Consider the following 13,628-nt stretch of genomic DNA (forward strand, 5'->3'; position numbering starts at 1 on the left):
GCTGGGCTGGGCAGCCAAACTTGTCACCTTTGCTGAGCTCTCCCTCAGCTCCAGGGGCTGCTCCAAGCCCCTTTTCCCACCATCATCCTCCTCTCTCCAGCCAGAGGGAGCTGCTGGAGCTGGATCCTTATGCCCCAGGGGCAGCTGGAGGGCTGGGCACCAACTTTTGGGATAAAACCAGAATGAAAACGGTGTGTTCTCTCCTAACTGCCCCAGGAAGGGACTGTGGGCATCATCCTGCCCCGTGCTGGGCACCAGCTCTGGCTCTTGGTCTCTTTGCTCTTTTGCAATGCTCCAGAGTTTTTTTTTCCCTGTCCAACAAAGCCATTTCCAGCTCCTCTTAGTGCCCAGACCCCGAGGGAGGATCCCCAGCCCCCCTTTTTTAGAGGCTGCTGGTGCCGTAACTCTGCCCTGGGGGGTTTGCTTTTTCCAGGGCTGATTTCACAAAACCCAAATAAAAACCTCCAAAAAAACCCCCGAGTGCCTCTTGCCCAACTGCTGGAAGGGAGAGGCCAGAGAGATGAGGGGAGGGAGGTTTTCCAGAGGGTCAGTCCCATCCTTGGGGTGGGAATGATGTGGGAAAACCCAGAACCCAACAGTGGGACATCCCCCTGGCTCAGGGGGGTTTAGAGGTGGGTATGGGGGGAAGGAACACATCCAGCTCAGCCCCCACACTCAGCCCCAACACTGACCCACTGCCTGTGCCCAGGACACTGATATTGGGGGTGGGTGACACCCCAGCCTGGGGGGACAGAGCCTGTTGCCCACAGTGGGGTGAGCAGGTCCTGCCCTGCATCCTCTCCCTAGGATGGCTGGGACTCTGCCCTTCCAGGCCCTGGTCCCACTGCCAGCCCCTCTCCTCCACCCCTGGGTCCCACCGGTGCAGGGGGGGCTCCCTACCTTTGGAATTGGGCGTCCCCAAGTCTTGGGGTGAGGGTTGTTCCTCCAGAGCCCCGATACCAACCCAACCCAACTCCCAAAGAAACCTCAGCCCGGTGCAAAACTAACCAGTTTATTGCTTCTTGTGCTGTTCTCACCCTACAGGACCGGGGGCTTGAAGGCACTGGGGGCAGGGGGGACCCCTCCAGGGGGGCTGGAGGGGACTCCTAACAGGCACTTGGGGGGTCCAAGGCACGTTCCTGCAGGGGACAAAGGGACAGAGCCGTGTGGGGTGGGTGTGGGGCAGGCAGGTCCCACAAGGAGTTAAGGTTGGGGCGAGCTGGGCCGGGCAGGGGGGGTTTCGTAGCCGCTCCTAACGAGGCTTTGGGGGTGTGACGGGGAGGGGACCCGCAGGCTGCTACTTCATCTCCTCCACAGCGCGCTGGCCGGAGGGGGCGAAGGGTCCCACCAGCCACGTCAGGGGGGTGCTGGAGGCCACGCGCTCCACCAGCTCGTCCAGCAGCCGCCGGGCCGTGGCGGCGTGGCCGCGAGCCCGGGCCAGCACCGTGCCCGTCAGGTCCTGCAGGGAGGCGGCCGAGCCCAGGGCCGCCCGCAGCTCCTCCACGCTGTGCCGCACCTGCCCCGCCGTGTCCTGCACGCCCGCGGGCAGGCCCTGCAGGCTGCTCAGCAGGGGCTGGCACGAGCTCTGCAGCTGCTGGGCCAGCCCCTGCAGCATGGCCAGAGCGCCAGACTCCACCGTCTGCCAAAAAAGCGGAGCGGTGAGGGGTGGGGGACGCGCCCCGGGTCACCCCGGGGGACCCACCCCAAAACCCTGTGCCTACCTCCGGTGCCGCCGCCGGGTCCTTGGCACCGCCCGGCTGCTTCTTGCTCCACTCCAGCCACATCTGCTGCAGCTTCTCCTGCCCTCCATGCAGCCTCTGGTCCACGCCCTGCTTCAGGTGCTCCACCTGGGAGAGAGAGGAGAGCCCAGGGTGGGTGGGGGACACCTTGGGGTGACACGATGGGGGGGCACAGGGATGGGTCCTACCAGGTCGAGGGCACCCTGGAGCTGTGCCAGCAGTTCCTGGCTGCTGTGGCGGGCGCTCTGCAGCTTGCCCAGCGAGTGCTGGAGGGCTCTGTGCTGCACCTTGCTGGAGAGGGAGCCCAGGCGCACGAAGTAGCTCTGCTGCTGCTTCTGCTGCTCCGGCTCGAAGCCCTCCACGGCCGTGGCCAGCTTGGCTGTGGGACAGGAGCTGCTGAGGTGACTCCACCACCACCACCTCCCTGTAGAGCCTCCACCACCCTCCCCACTCCTCAGCCCACAAAATCTCCGGGGGTTTGGGATCAGCTGCTCACCCAGCTCCTCGTTGGTCATGGGCAGGTAATGGTCCACCAGCTCCTCCGACTTCTCCAGCACGGAGCCCACCCCGCTGGCCACCATCTGGCCCACGGAGGAGCCCATGACGGTGCTGACCCCGCTGCTGACCGCTGACCTGGTCAGCTCCACGCCGCCCTGCACGGCCCCCCTGGTCATGTCCACCACGCCCGTCACCCGGCTGGTCACCGCGTCCCTGGCCCCGGCCACGGTGCTGCTCAGCACGTCCCGGGCCCCCGTCACCGTGGAGGTCACCAGGAGCTTGGTGTCCGAGATGAGCTGCGAGGGCACACGCACAGCCCTCCGTCAGGCACTGCTGGGGGGCACCCCAGGGTGTTTGCCCACACCCCACCCGCCCCTGGTACCTTCTCAGGGGGCTGCTGCAGGATGGGCAGCTTCTCCTCCAGCTTGTCCAGCCCTTTGCAGGCGAATTCGTTGGCGGTGGAAACTGGGGATGTGAAAAGAGGTGGGTTAATGCCCTCCTGCCCTGCAGGAGCTCTGCCAGGGCCAGGTTTTGGGCACCCCAAGGGGTGCTGCTTCCTCCAGCTCCTCCTCCAGCTTCTCCAGCCCTTTGCAGGTGTGATTTTTGGTGAAAGGAACCAGAAACGAGAAAACAGCTTTTCCCGCTCCTGCTGCCCTGCAGGAGCTTTGTGAGACCCGGTTTTCCATCACCCCAAAACTCAGGGGGTTGCTGCTCCACCCCTTTCTCCAACTCTGACACACAAACCCAGGTCACCCCTCTGCTGCTGCCTCACTGGAGCTCTGCCAGAGCGAGTTTTGGGGCGCTCCCCACGCCCGTGGGGTGACGTCCCTTCGCCCCCACACTCACTCTGTGGCTCCAGCCGGGTGAGGAGGGGCTGGGCCCCGCTCACGGCCGCCGCCGTCAGCGTCTTCACCCCCTTCTCGGCGGCGTCGCAGACCGAGCGGACGTAGGGGTGGCTCTCCTTGGTGGAGCTGTAGGCGCTGGACACCATGTCGTAGGCAGAGCTCACCAGGGGCAGGCTGGCCACGCGCGTCCCGATGCTCTGCGGAGCGTGGGTGGAGTCAGGGGGAGCGCGGGGGAAAGGGATGGATCCCCAAATCTCCCCGGGGAAGGGGCGTACTCTGTGTCCCCACCTCCCCTCAGGGATGGTTTTGGGGTGCTCCCAGGGCTCTCCCAGCCTTTCGAAGGGACAAAGCAGAGCCCCGTCCCCAAGCAGGACAGGACAGGACATGTTTTGGGATGAGCCCCCTCCCCCAGCCAGCCCCCTTTCCCCCACTGACCTGCTGCTCCTCCGCCTTGGGCTGCGCCGTCGCGGGCTCGGGGGTGGCCATGGCGGGGCTGGGGGGGACGGGACAGGACCGTGAGTGGCGTCAGACACCCCCTCCCAACACTCCCCTCCCATCAAACACCCCGGATGGGGGGCCCAAAGTTTCCCACTCCACGGGCCGGGGCAGCTCCCACGCGCTTGGGAAAACCCGGGACAGGGGGGTCCCAGGGACCAGCACCGGGATCGGCACCGGGATCGCGACCGGGACCGGGATCGCGACCGGGAGCACGATCGGGATCGCAGTCGAAAGCGGAACCGGGATTGCGATCGCAAATGGGATCGCAATCGGGATCGGGACCGGAACGGGGATATGGATCGGGCTCACCGCTGGTGGCTCCGGTGGGTTCGGCTCCGCTCGGCTCGGTTGTGGCTCTGGGCTCGCCCCGCTCCTCCCCAGCGCCCTTTATACCCCCGGAGCCCGGCCCCGAGCGCATGTGACCGGAGCCGCCCCGCGGGGCCGGCCCGGGGCGCACCGGGAGCACCGACCGGAGGGGCCGCGACCGCGAAAAACCCCCGGGACCGCGGCTGGGATCTCCTCGGGACTGGGATTTCCCCGCGATCGGGATTAGGATCCCCCCGGGACCGGGATTAGCATCCCCGCGGGGCCTGGCTGTAGCCCCCCCAGAACCGAGTCCCCCTCCCAGCACCGGGACTGGGCTGCACTGACCCCCCCCGGACACGATCCCTCGGTCTGTGCTGCACTGACCCCCCCGCCCCGGTCCCGGATCCCCCGGGAATGGGCTGCACCGACACCCCCTCAGGGCCGGGACTCCCCCAGACTGGTCTACGGCGACCCCCCGGCCCCCATTCCCCAGGACCAGGCTGCACTGACACCCCCACCCAGAGCCAGATGGATCCCCCCCACCGACCCTCCCTGGCACCGAGCCCCCAGGACAAACCACACCCCGACCCCTCCACAGCCCCCTTCCCCTCATGTGGATCCCCCAGGAGGGGGGTCCCGGTGCTCCTCACCCACCTGGCCCAGTGGAGATGGTCAGACTGGTCCCAGTGGGTGCTGGTGGCAGGAGGGTGGACAGTGACGGAGCGCTCGGTGTCACCCACTGGGTGCCGTGCCTGTGATGTCGGGGACACCCCTCCGTGGTGACAGCGGGGACAAAGTTCAGTGCCACACGGCTGCGGGGCACAGTCCAGGTGGCATCCTGTGGCACCCTCATTCCCAGCACCACGCTGGCACCCACCCCTGCTCTCCCACCCTCCGCTGGGACCCTCCCTGGAGGTGCCCCCTGCTCTGCTGCCCGTGCTGAGCCCCCCCCTCGGGTGGGCCCAAAGCCCCACAACAAGCTCTGAGTCATTTGAAGGCCCAAAAAAAGTTGTTTTCTTCCTCTTTAAACCTGGTTTGAAGCTGTTAAGGCACAAAATCCCAACACTCCTGGGGCCTGGGGACGCCGCGGGGAGGGGTCCACGCTGTGTCCTCCACGTGCCACTGTCCCCACACGAGTCCCTGGCAGCGACATCGGGGTCCCACGCTGGGTCACCGAGTCCATCATCCCCCTGACCCCACTGGGGGCAGGGTTCCCAGCCGTGTGGGTGGGTGGGTGGGTGGGCGCTCCCGTGGCTCAGTGCTGGCCGCACACCGGCGGTGACGCCCGGTGCGTGCCCCCGACGGTGTCGCAGCCCTCCCACTTGGCCATCTCCAGCGGGGCGTCCTCGGGGTACTCCACCAGCACCGGGGCGAAGGGTCCCACGAGCCAGGGCAGGGGCGTGTGCTGCCCCACGTGCTCCAGCAGCTCGTCGATGCCCAGCTGCGCCCGCGCCACCCCGTCCCGGCTCTGCGCCAGCACCAGCTCCGACAGGTCGTGGAAGGAGCGGGCGCGGGCCAGGGCGGCCTGGACGCCCTCCACGCCGTGCCGGACGTGCCCCGCCGTCTCCTGCACGCTGCTGGGGAAGGCCCGGGCGCCCGAGGCCAGGCGGGCACAGGCGCCCTGGAGCTGCTGCAGGAGCCCCTGGAGCATGGCCAGGGCCCGAGCCTCCACCTGCGGGGCACCGGCGGGCACAGGGGGCTCCAGAGGGGCTCCAGGCCTTGGTGTCCTCCTTGGGTGTAGCCCCCACCCCATCCCATCCTTTGGTCTCCCCCAACCTGTATCTTGGTGTCCTCCACAGTCACGGCCCCTCACCCCATACCTCACTTCCAAGACCACAGTACATGCCCCCACCCCATTCTCAGTGTCTTCCCTGGGTACCCCTGCCCTGTACCTTGATCTCCTCCATGGGCACGGCCCCCCACCCCAATTCTTTGGTGTTCTCCATGACCACAGCCCCCCACCCCATGCCATGGTGTCCTACATGACCACAGCCCCCCACCCCTATCTGCGTGTCCCCCATGGCCACGGTCCCCTGTCCCACTCCTTGGTGTCCTCCATGGACACAGCCCCCCCACCCCATCCCCAGGATGCCCCCAAGGTGCCCCCACCCCGTACCTGGCTCTCCTCCATGGGCACAGCCTCCTGCTGGCTCCACTCCAGCCACAGGCGGTGGAGACGCTGGCGGGTGCCGCGCCGGGGCCCGTCGGTGCCCTGCTGCCCCTCCTCGATCTGGGGGGACGTTCAGCCAGGTGGGAGCACACCTGGGAGTGTGGGGCCAGCCCGGGGCTTCCCGTGTGCCGCCTCCTTACCAGCTGGATGAGGTGGTGGAGCTGTGCCAGCAGCTGCTGGGCGCTGTGCCGGGCCCGCCGCAGCTCGCCCAGCGAGCGCCGCAGGGCCCGGTGCCGCAGCTGGGCCGACAGGGAGCCCACGCGGATGAAGCAGCTCTGCCACCGCCTCTGCCGCTCTGGTGGGGCCACCTCCGGACCTGCTGGGGCCACCTCTGTGCCTGGGGCCACCTCTGGGCTTGCTGTGCCCACCTCCGTGCCCGGGGCCCCCTGTGCACCCGTTGTGGCTGCTGCAGGACCAGGGGTGAGGACGGCGTGGATGGACCATCCTGTGCCAGGCACTGCATCCACCCCACACCCGGCACTGCATCCACCCCACACCCAGCACTGCATCCACCCCACACCTGGCACTGCATCCACCCCACACCTGGCACTGCATCCACCCCACACCCGGCACTGCATCCACCCCACACCCGGCACTGCATCCACCCCACACCTGGCACTGCATCCACCCCACACCAGGCACTGGGACGATCCCCCCCGAGCTCCATGCACAGGGGTGCCCACCCACGGGATGCTTGGCCACCAGGTCACATTGGAGGTGCCACCACAAAGCCCGGCGGCCCCTGCGGTCACCTTTGTGACACAGGGCCAGCTCTGCCACCCTGTGCCAAGCTATAAATACCCAGGCAGGCAGGGCAGCACAGGACTATATTTGCCTGGGGTTTCCAGGTGAGAGTTCACCAGTGCCCTGGGTGGGGACTGTCCCCTGCCCAGTGTCACGGCGACCACGCTGCCCTGGCACCGCCACGGGGGGCTGAGCACGGCCAAGGGGAGCCCAGGAAGGGTTTGCACCCCCCCAATTCGGGAGATGGTGCCTGTGACAGCACGGTGGGCACTCACCCAGCTCCTCCTCCGTCCTGGGAAGGTACCTGTCCACCAGCTGCTCCGATTTCCCCAGCACCCTGTCCGCCCCCGTGAGCAGCAGCCGCCCCATGGGGGTGCCCACCACGCTGCTGAGCGTCCTGGTCACCGCCCCGCTCACCAGCTCCCTGGTTCCAGCCACCACCTGTGAGGGGACAGCGCAGGGCAGCCTTCCCCTTCAGTGGCCCCAGCACTGGACACCCCCCCTTGCCCTTCAGGGGGTCGTTACCCTCTCAGGGGGTTGCTGCAGGATGGGCAGCTTCTCCTCCAGCTTGTCCAGCCCTTTGCAGGCGAATTCGTTGGCAGTGGAGACTGGGGACATGAAAAGAGGTGGGTTAATATCCTGCTGCCCTGAGCAGGAGCTCTGCTGGGGACGGCTTTTGGGCTACCCCAAAAACTCGTGGGGTGTTTTCCCTCCCATCTGCTTGTCCAGCTTCTCTGGCCTTTCATTCCCTGGTGGTATGAATGTTCCACATTCATTAACTGGATGTGAAATCAGATGATGATTCCTCTCCTGCTGCCTTGCAAGAGCTGGTTTTTGGGTACCCCAGAACCCATAGGGTGCTGCTCCCCCCTCCCAGCTGCTCCTCCAGCCTCTCCAGCCCTTTGCAGGCACATTTGGTGGCAGTGGGAGCCAGAGGCACGAAACCAGGTTATTCCTCTCCTGCTGCCCTGCAGGAGCTCTGTGAGAGCCAGTTCCTGGGGGACCCCAAAACTCTGGGCTTGTTTCCCCTCCATCTTCTCCTCCAGCTTCTCCATCCCTTCATTCCTCAGCCACATAACCCTGACACCCAAACCCAGATCCCCCCTCTGCTGCCGCTTCACTGGAGCTCTGCCAGAGCGAGTTTTGGGGGGCTCCCCACCCCCGTGGGGTGATGTCCCTTCGCCCCCACACTCACTCTGTGGCTCCAGCTGGGTGAGGAGGGGCTGGGTCACCGTCATCAGCGTCTTCACCCCCTTCTCGGCAGCATCGCAGACGGAGCGGACGCGGGGGTGCCGCTCCTTGGTGCTCCCGTACGCGGCGGCCACGGCCCCGCAGGCACCGCTCACCAGGGGCAGGGCGGCCACGCGGCTCACCACGCTCTGCAGGGTGGGCTGGCGGTGGGAGGGGGTCCCCAGAGGCACCTGCAGCCCCTCAAAGCCCCCCATGCTCCCCCCTTACCTTCACCTCCGGCCCATCCCGTGCCGGTTCCTCGGCGTTTTCGGCCGACATGGCCACGGCGGCTGTGGGGAGAGATATTGGGGTGTCGTGGGTGGGTGAGCGCAGTGGGGACCCTCAGGGGAGCTGAGACCCCCAGGACCACCCCCCCCCAGCTCCTGTTAGCTGAGGGCTGAGACCCCCCAGCTCATGACATGAGTGGGAGATGCTGGCGGCCTCTGAGCAGCCTGTGAGGTGTCATGGGGGGAGCTGGAAGGAGTTTGGGGGTGGGATTGGCCTCCTGCCCTGCTGGGATGCCGCGGGGTTGGGTCCCCTCAACCCCTCACGAGTCCCCCCATCCCCACCTGGGTCCGCCCCGCCGCCCCTTTGGGGGCCGGGGAGGGGTGGCTGGGGTGATTCAGAGGAAGCCAGGCAGGGTTCGTCTGTCGCAATCCCGCGCTGGGGACGTGCCGCCCGTCACCGTCCCCTCGGCCCGGGCAGCCCCACGACCCCCGCGGGGAGCAGAGCGGCCCCCCCCTCGCCCCCCGGCAGCCCCTCTGCCCTTTGGGGTGTCCCTCTGTCCCCCCTCCCCGGCTCGGCCCTTGTGCACCCCGGAGTCAAGTTCTGGGGGGTTTCGGGGGGGGTTTCAGGTAGATCTCTGCGGGGACGTCCCCTTGAGTTTCTTGGGGTGTCCCCTCGGGTTCCTGGGGGCTGTTGGGGACCCCCGACCTCCCCCGGGACGCTCGAACTCCACCCGGGACCCCCCAGACCCCCTCTGGAACCCCCCCTGGGGCGCCTCTGGCCCTGCTTGCCACCCTCCAACTCCCGCCAAGCCCCGGGCTCGGTACTCACGGGGGGTGGGGGTTGGGTTCTGTCGCGACCCCCGATAGCGATCGCGACCCCCGGGCCCCGCCCAGCGCGAGCACGGTTGGCCAATCAGCGGCGGGGCGGGGCTGCGTCTCCACCAATGAGAAGGAAGGGGTGGGACAATGGGCGGGGCCAGGGCTCTGTCCCGACACGCGTGTCGCGATCGGGCCCGGGTGGCTCCGGGGACACCGACGGGGACCCCCGGGGGACAGGGGTCACCTTGCCACGTGTCCCCACGCTGAGGGACCCAATGCCCACCCTCTCCAGGTGTCCCCATCCCCAGGTGTCCCCTTGGCACGTGTCCTCACCTTTAGGGACTCAATGGCCAGTGTTCCCCCCTCTCCAAGTGTCCCCACTCCCTTGCCACGTGTCCCCACCTCAAGAGACCCAGTAGCCGGTGTTCCCACCCTCTCCAGGTGTCCCCACCCCTGGTGTCCCCACCCCGGGTGTCCTCCCCCCTTGGTGTTTCCAGATGTGCTCCCCCCAGGGCACCCCAGTGCAAGGTGTCCCCATGCCAGGTGTCATCCCCCCCCCCGGGCACCCAAAGATTGGTGTCCCCACCCCAAGGAACCCAACGCCAGGTGTCCCCACACCAAATATCTCAATGCCAAGTGTCCCCGTGGCATCTGTCCCTTCGCCAGATGTCCCCACCCCACATGTCCCCGTGCCACCAGAGCCCCTCAGGGTGCGTGTGCCCAAGGGGGGGGGGGTGAGCCAACAGGACCCCCCAATCTGTGTCCCCCCAACCCTGTGCCCCCACTGCCAGCCGATCCCGGGTCCCGGGGGGGTCGGGGGGATGTAAAAAGTCGCCAAGGCGGCGGCGGGGGAGTCGCCTCCGGTAACCGGGTGTTTATTGGGGCCGCGGGAACAGCCCGCGGGCGGCCGCATGCATGGCCGCGGGGGAAGGGGGAGGCTCCCGCCGCCCCCCGCCCTATTTACAGCCTGCCACCCCCTGGGGACCTGCCACCCCGCCCCGGGGACCTGCCACCCCCCCCGCGACCCGCCACCCCGGGTGGGTGCCAGGCAGGGGTGGCACCGAAAGGGCACCCTTTGCCAGCAGAGAGTGGGTTCGGTGGGGACCCCCCCCAACCCCAGTGGTGCCCCCCCTGTCCCGGCTGTGCTTTCCAGGAGGGGGTGCTGGATGGGGGGGATGGATAAACACCCCCTAAGCTGGCACCGGGCAGGGGTTGACCCCGGACTGGGGGCTGAGAGCGCCCCATCCCCGGATAACACACACACGCCTGGGGGGCCCCCAACCCCCCCGCACCCCAAATGTTCACCACGTTCCATCTCCACAACCAACGCACCCCGGTGGCACCCCCGGCTCAGGTGTCCCCCAGGGCGGGTGGCAGCACCCACAGAAGCCCCCCAGGGTGCCCCTGACGGGCCGAGGGGCTGCGGGCTGGGGGCACCGCGCCGTGCCCAGCGTCCGGAATCCTGTCCAAAAATCCGAGGGCACAGAGGAGAAGGACAAAAGCCAAGGGCCAGGGCTGCTGAGCCGGAGGCGTCCGAGGCCCCACAGCAAGTGAGTGTGGGGCTGGAGTGCCTGTGACCCACTGGGCTCTTCCCAGGGAGTCTGGGGGCTATCTCAGGGTTTTTCCCAGCCTGGGAAGGAACTGGGATGTGGGATTTATCTGCCTCAGCAGCGTGCAGGACTATCCCAGGCCGGCGAGCCGGGCGGAGCGGAGGCTGCGGATGATGCGGAGGAGAGAGCTGAAACAGCTCCACCTGGGCAGGAGGAGGAAAAGGAGGGAGGAGGAGAGGCTGGGAAGGGAGACCAGCCTCTGCCTCGTCCCCTGCTGGAGTCACTTCACTAAGTCACACGTAGCCGATGTCCTTGGTCTTGTCCCGTGTCTGCGGCGGCACCAGCCCGCGGGGGCTGTGCTGGTGTCTGTGTTGTCTCCCCCTTTTATTTACGATTTTTGTTTTGTTGGAGGTTTGTTTTTGTTTTTCTGATTGTTTATTTTGTTTTGTTTGGTTTGGTTTTTGCCCTCCTACCTAATTTCTTGTGATTTCAACCGACATGAAATGAATATAAAGGGTTTTCTAATGAAAAACACAGGAGCGCCCTGAGTCTCTTTCTGGTTGGGATGAGGGGAGGGAAGGGTTGGGACTTGAAACACCCAGTGGCTCCCAAATTCTGTCTGGACCAGGACCAGGCACCCATGGATGTCCTGGCTGGGCTGGGCAGCCAAACTTGTGCCTTTGCTGAGCTACTCCCTCAGCTCCAGGGAGCTGCTCAAGCCCCTTTTCCCACCATCATCCTCCTCTCCAGCCAGGGAGCTGCTGGAGCTGGATCACTATGCCCCAGGGGGCAGCTGGAGGGCCTGGGCACCAACTTTTGGGATAAAAACAGAATAAAAGCGGTGTGTTCTCTCTAACTGCCCAGGAAGGGACTGTGGGCATCATCCTGCCCCCGTGCTGGGCACCAGCTCTGGCTCTTGGTCTCTTTGCTCTTTGCAATGCTCCAGGTTTTTTTCCCTGTTGCTTTCCAGCCATTTCCAGCTCCTCTTAGTGCCCAGACCCCCGAGGAGGATCCCCAGCCCCCTTTTTAGAGGCTGCTGGTGCAGTAACTCTGCCCTGGGGGTTTGCTTTCAGGGCTGATTTCACAAAACCAAATAAAAACCTCCAAAAAATCGGGACCCAAATATGGGAGGTCAGGACCCAAATATGCGGGGTCAGGATGCAAATATGAGGGGAACAGGACCCAAATATGGGGGGGTCAGCACCCAATTTTGGGAGTTTAGCACTCAAATTTTAGGGGTCGGAATCCAAATATGGGGAGTCAGGATCCAAATATGGGGGATCAGGACCCAATTTCTTGGGAGTCAATGCCCATTTTTGGGCATCAGACCCCCAAATTTTTTGGGGGTTAACACCCGAGTTTGATGGGTCAGGACACAATTTTTGGGTAGTGTCAGCACCCAGTTATGGGGTGGGTCACCATCCAATTTTCAGGTGATTGGTTCCCAACGTAAGGGGGGCTCAGCAGCCAATTTTGGGATGGTCAGCACCCAATTTTGGGATGGCCAGCACCCACTTTTAGGACTCAGCACCCAATTTAGGGGCAATCAACACCCAAGTTTGGAGGTTGGGGATCCAATTTTTTTTTCGGGGGGGGTAAGCAGCTCCCAGAATTCCAGGCCACTCACCACCCCAATTCCAGTGGGGGAGGGTCAGCCCCAAACCTGGGTGGGTTCAACACCAAATTTAGGGGCTGTGCACCCACTCTGGGGCTGCAAGACTCGGTTAACGGGGGGTCCATCGCCCTCCCTGTGCCAGTCACCCACCGGCAGCCGCCACCACGAGGCACAGGAAGGCAGCTCCCAGGACTTTCCACTCGGAGCAGGCCAGCACCAGGACCCTCCAGACGCCTCCGGGAACCTTGGGGACACCCCCGGGAGCTTTGGGGACACCACCCAGGGAGCGGGGGGCATCCCAGGCCAGCAGGGCCAGCGTGGCAGCCGCGTGGGTGACCCCGAGCCAGGCGGGCGCCGCGGCTGCCAAGAGGCCGGGCCCAGTGCCGGGCAGGCCCAGGAGGCTCCGCAGGGCCACGAAGGCTGCAGGGGTGACGGCGATGGTGGCCACGGCGGCCGTGGTGGTGGCCCCGGGGGGACAGAGAGGGGATAGGAGCCGGGGGGCTGCGGCCAGGAGGGGCAGGCGCAGGGCGGCCTCGAGCCACACGCCCGCCAGGCCCAGCTGTGCCAGCGCCGGCACCAGCGGGCCCAGTAAGGACAGGGCCAGGGCGTCGGCCGCCAGCAGCACCCCTGGGAGCAGCAGGGATGGAGGCAGTGCCATGGGGGGATTGGTAAGGACCAGTGCTCCCAGTATGAGTCCCAGTATGGCTCCCAGTACAGCTCCTGGTCGGGCTCCCGGTACAGCTCCTGGTCAGGCTCCCAGTACAGCTCCCAGTACGGCTCCTGGTGTGGCTCCCAGTACAGCTCCCAGTACGGCTCCTGGTGTGGTCCTGGTGTGGCTCCCAGTACGGCTCCCAGTACAGCTCCTGGTGTGGATCCTCGTGGGGCTCCCAGTACAGCTCCCAGTATGTCTCCTGGTTGGGCTCACGGTACGGTTCCCAGTACAGCTCCCAGTGGGGGTCCCAGTACAGCTTCTGGTCAGGCTCCCAGTACGGCTCCCAGTGGGGCTCCCAATATGGCTCCCAGTGGGGGTCCCAGTGTGGCTCCTGTGCTGGGGTTCAGCACCCTGTGAACTCACCAGTTAACACCAGTTAGGATTTGGGTGCTCCCCAGTCCACACCAGTGCTCCCAGTTCAGACTGGGCCACTCCCCAGTCCACACCAGTGCTCCCAGTCCAGCTCCCTGAGCTCACCAGTCCACACCAGTGCTCCCAGTCCAGCCCCCTCAGCTCATCAGTCCACACCAGTGCTCCCAGTACAGCCTGAAATACTCCCCGGTCCCCACCAGTGCTCCCAGTTTAGACTGGGGCACTCCCCAGTCCACACCAGTGCTGCTCCCAGTAAAGCCTCCTGAGCTGACCAGTCTACACCAGTGCTCCCAGTACAGATTG

At 65.8% G+C, this 13,628-nt stretch overlaps 2 protein-coding genes across 3 annotated transcripts; both read right to left on the reverse strand.

Moving 5' to 3' along the window:
• Window positions 1-1,207: 1,207 nt before the first annotated feature.
• LOC126638616 (perilipin-3-like) lies at window positions 1,208-4,678 on the reverse strand. Of its 2 annotated transcripts, none has more exons than XM_050312616.1 (8): window positions 4,541-4,678; window positions 3,518-3,575; window positions 3,084-3,279; window positions 2,620-2,702; window positions 2,236-2,533; window positions 1,928-2,118; window positions 1,722-1,847; window positions 1,208-1,639 (listed from the first exon to the last, which is right to left on the reverse strand). In XM_050312616.1, the coding sequence occupies exons 2-8, from the start codon at window positions 3,566-3,568 to the stop codon at window positions 1,298-1,300; spliced, it is 1,287 nt and encodes a 428-aa protein (XP_050168573.1). In that variant the 5' UTR covers window positions 3,569-3,575; window positions 4,541-4,678; the 3' UTR covers window positions 1,208-1,297. The 2 variants fall into 2 exon arrangements, with proteins under 2 accessions (XP_050168573.1, XP_050168574.1); XM_050312617.1 differs by lacking the exon at window positions 4,541-4,678 and adding an exon at window positions 3,890-3,946.
• Window positions 4,679-5,135: 457 nt separating this feature from the next.
• Window positions 5,136-8,309, reverse strand: LOC126638617 (perilipin-3-like). Its single transcript, XM_050312618.1, has 7 exons — window positions 8,259-8,309; window positions 7,996-8,179; window positions 7,326-7,408; window positions 7,076-7,241; window positions 6,197-6,387; window positions 6,003-6,116; window positions 5,136-5,558 (listed from the first exon to the last, which is right to left on the reverse strand). The coding sequence occupies exons 1-7, from the start codon at window positions 8,307-8,309 to the stop codon at window positions 5,142-5,144; spliced, it is 1,206 nt and encodes a 401-aa protein (XP_050168575.1). The 3' UTR covers window positions 5,136-5,141.
• Between the last annotated feature and the right edge of the window lie 5,319 nt (window positions 8,310-13,628).

Source organism: Myiozetetes cayanensis, unplaced genomic scaffold (genome assembly GCF_022539395.1).
Source record: "Myiozetetes cayanensis isolate MyiCay16 unplaced genomic scaffold, myiCay2020 scf178, whole genome shotgun sequence".
Taxonomy (NCBI): domain Eukaryota; kingdom Metazoa; phylum Chordata; class Aves; order Passeriformes; family Tyrannidae; genus Myiozetetes; species Myiozetetes cayanensis.

What these genes read in the sequence shown, in the direction of transcription:
- LOC126638617 (XM_050312618.1), bottom strand. Translation starts at nt 8,309, where the DNA reads ATGTCGGCCGAAAACGCCGAGGAACCGGCACGGGATGGGCCGGAGGTG. An exon ending in GGGATGGGCCGGAGGTGAAG is followed by an intron (nt 8,180 to 8,258) that starts GTAAGGGGGGAG and finishes CCCACCCTGCAG; the next exon opens with AGCGTGGTGAGCCGCGTGGC. An exon ending in TCCACCACCTCATCCAGCTG is followed by an intron (nt 6,117 to 6,196) that starts GTAAGGAGGCGG and finishes ACGTCCCCCCAG; the next exon opens with ATCGAGGAGGGGCAGCAGGG.
- LOC126638616 (XM_050312616.1), bottom strand. Translation starts at nt 3,568, where the DNA reads ATGGCCACCCCCGAGCCCGCGACGGCGCAGCCCAAGGCGGAGGAGCAG. An exon ending in CACCCGGCTGGAGCCACAGA is followed by an intron (nt 2,703 to 3,083) that starts GTGAGTGTGGGG and finishes TCACATCCCCAG; the next exon opens with TTTCCACCGCCAACGAATTC. An exon ending in ACCCGGCGGCGGCACCGGAG is followed by an intron (nt 1,640 to 1,721) that starts GTAGGCACAGGG and finishes CTTTTTTGGCAG; the next exon opens with ACGGTGGAGTCTGGCGCTCT.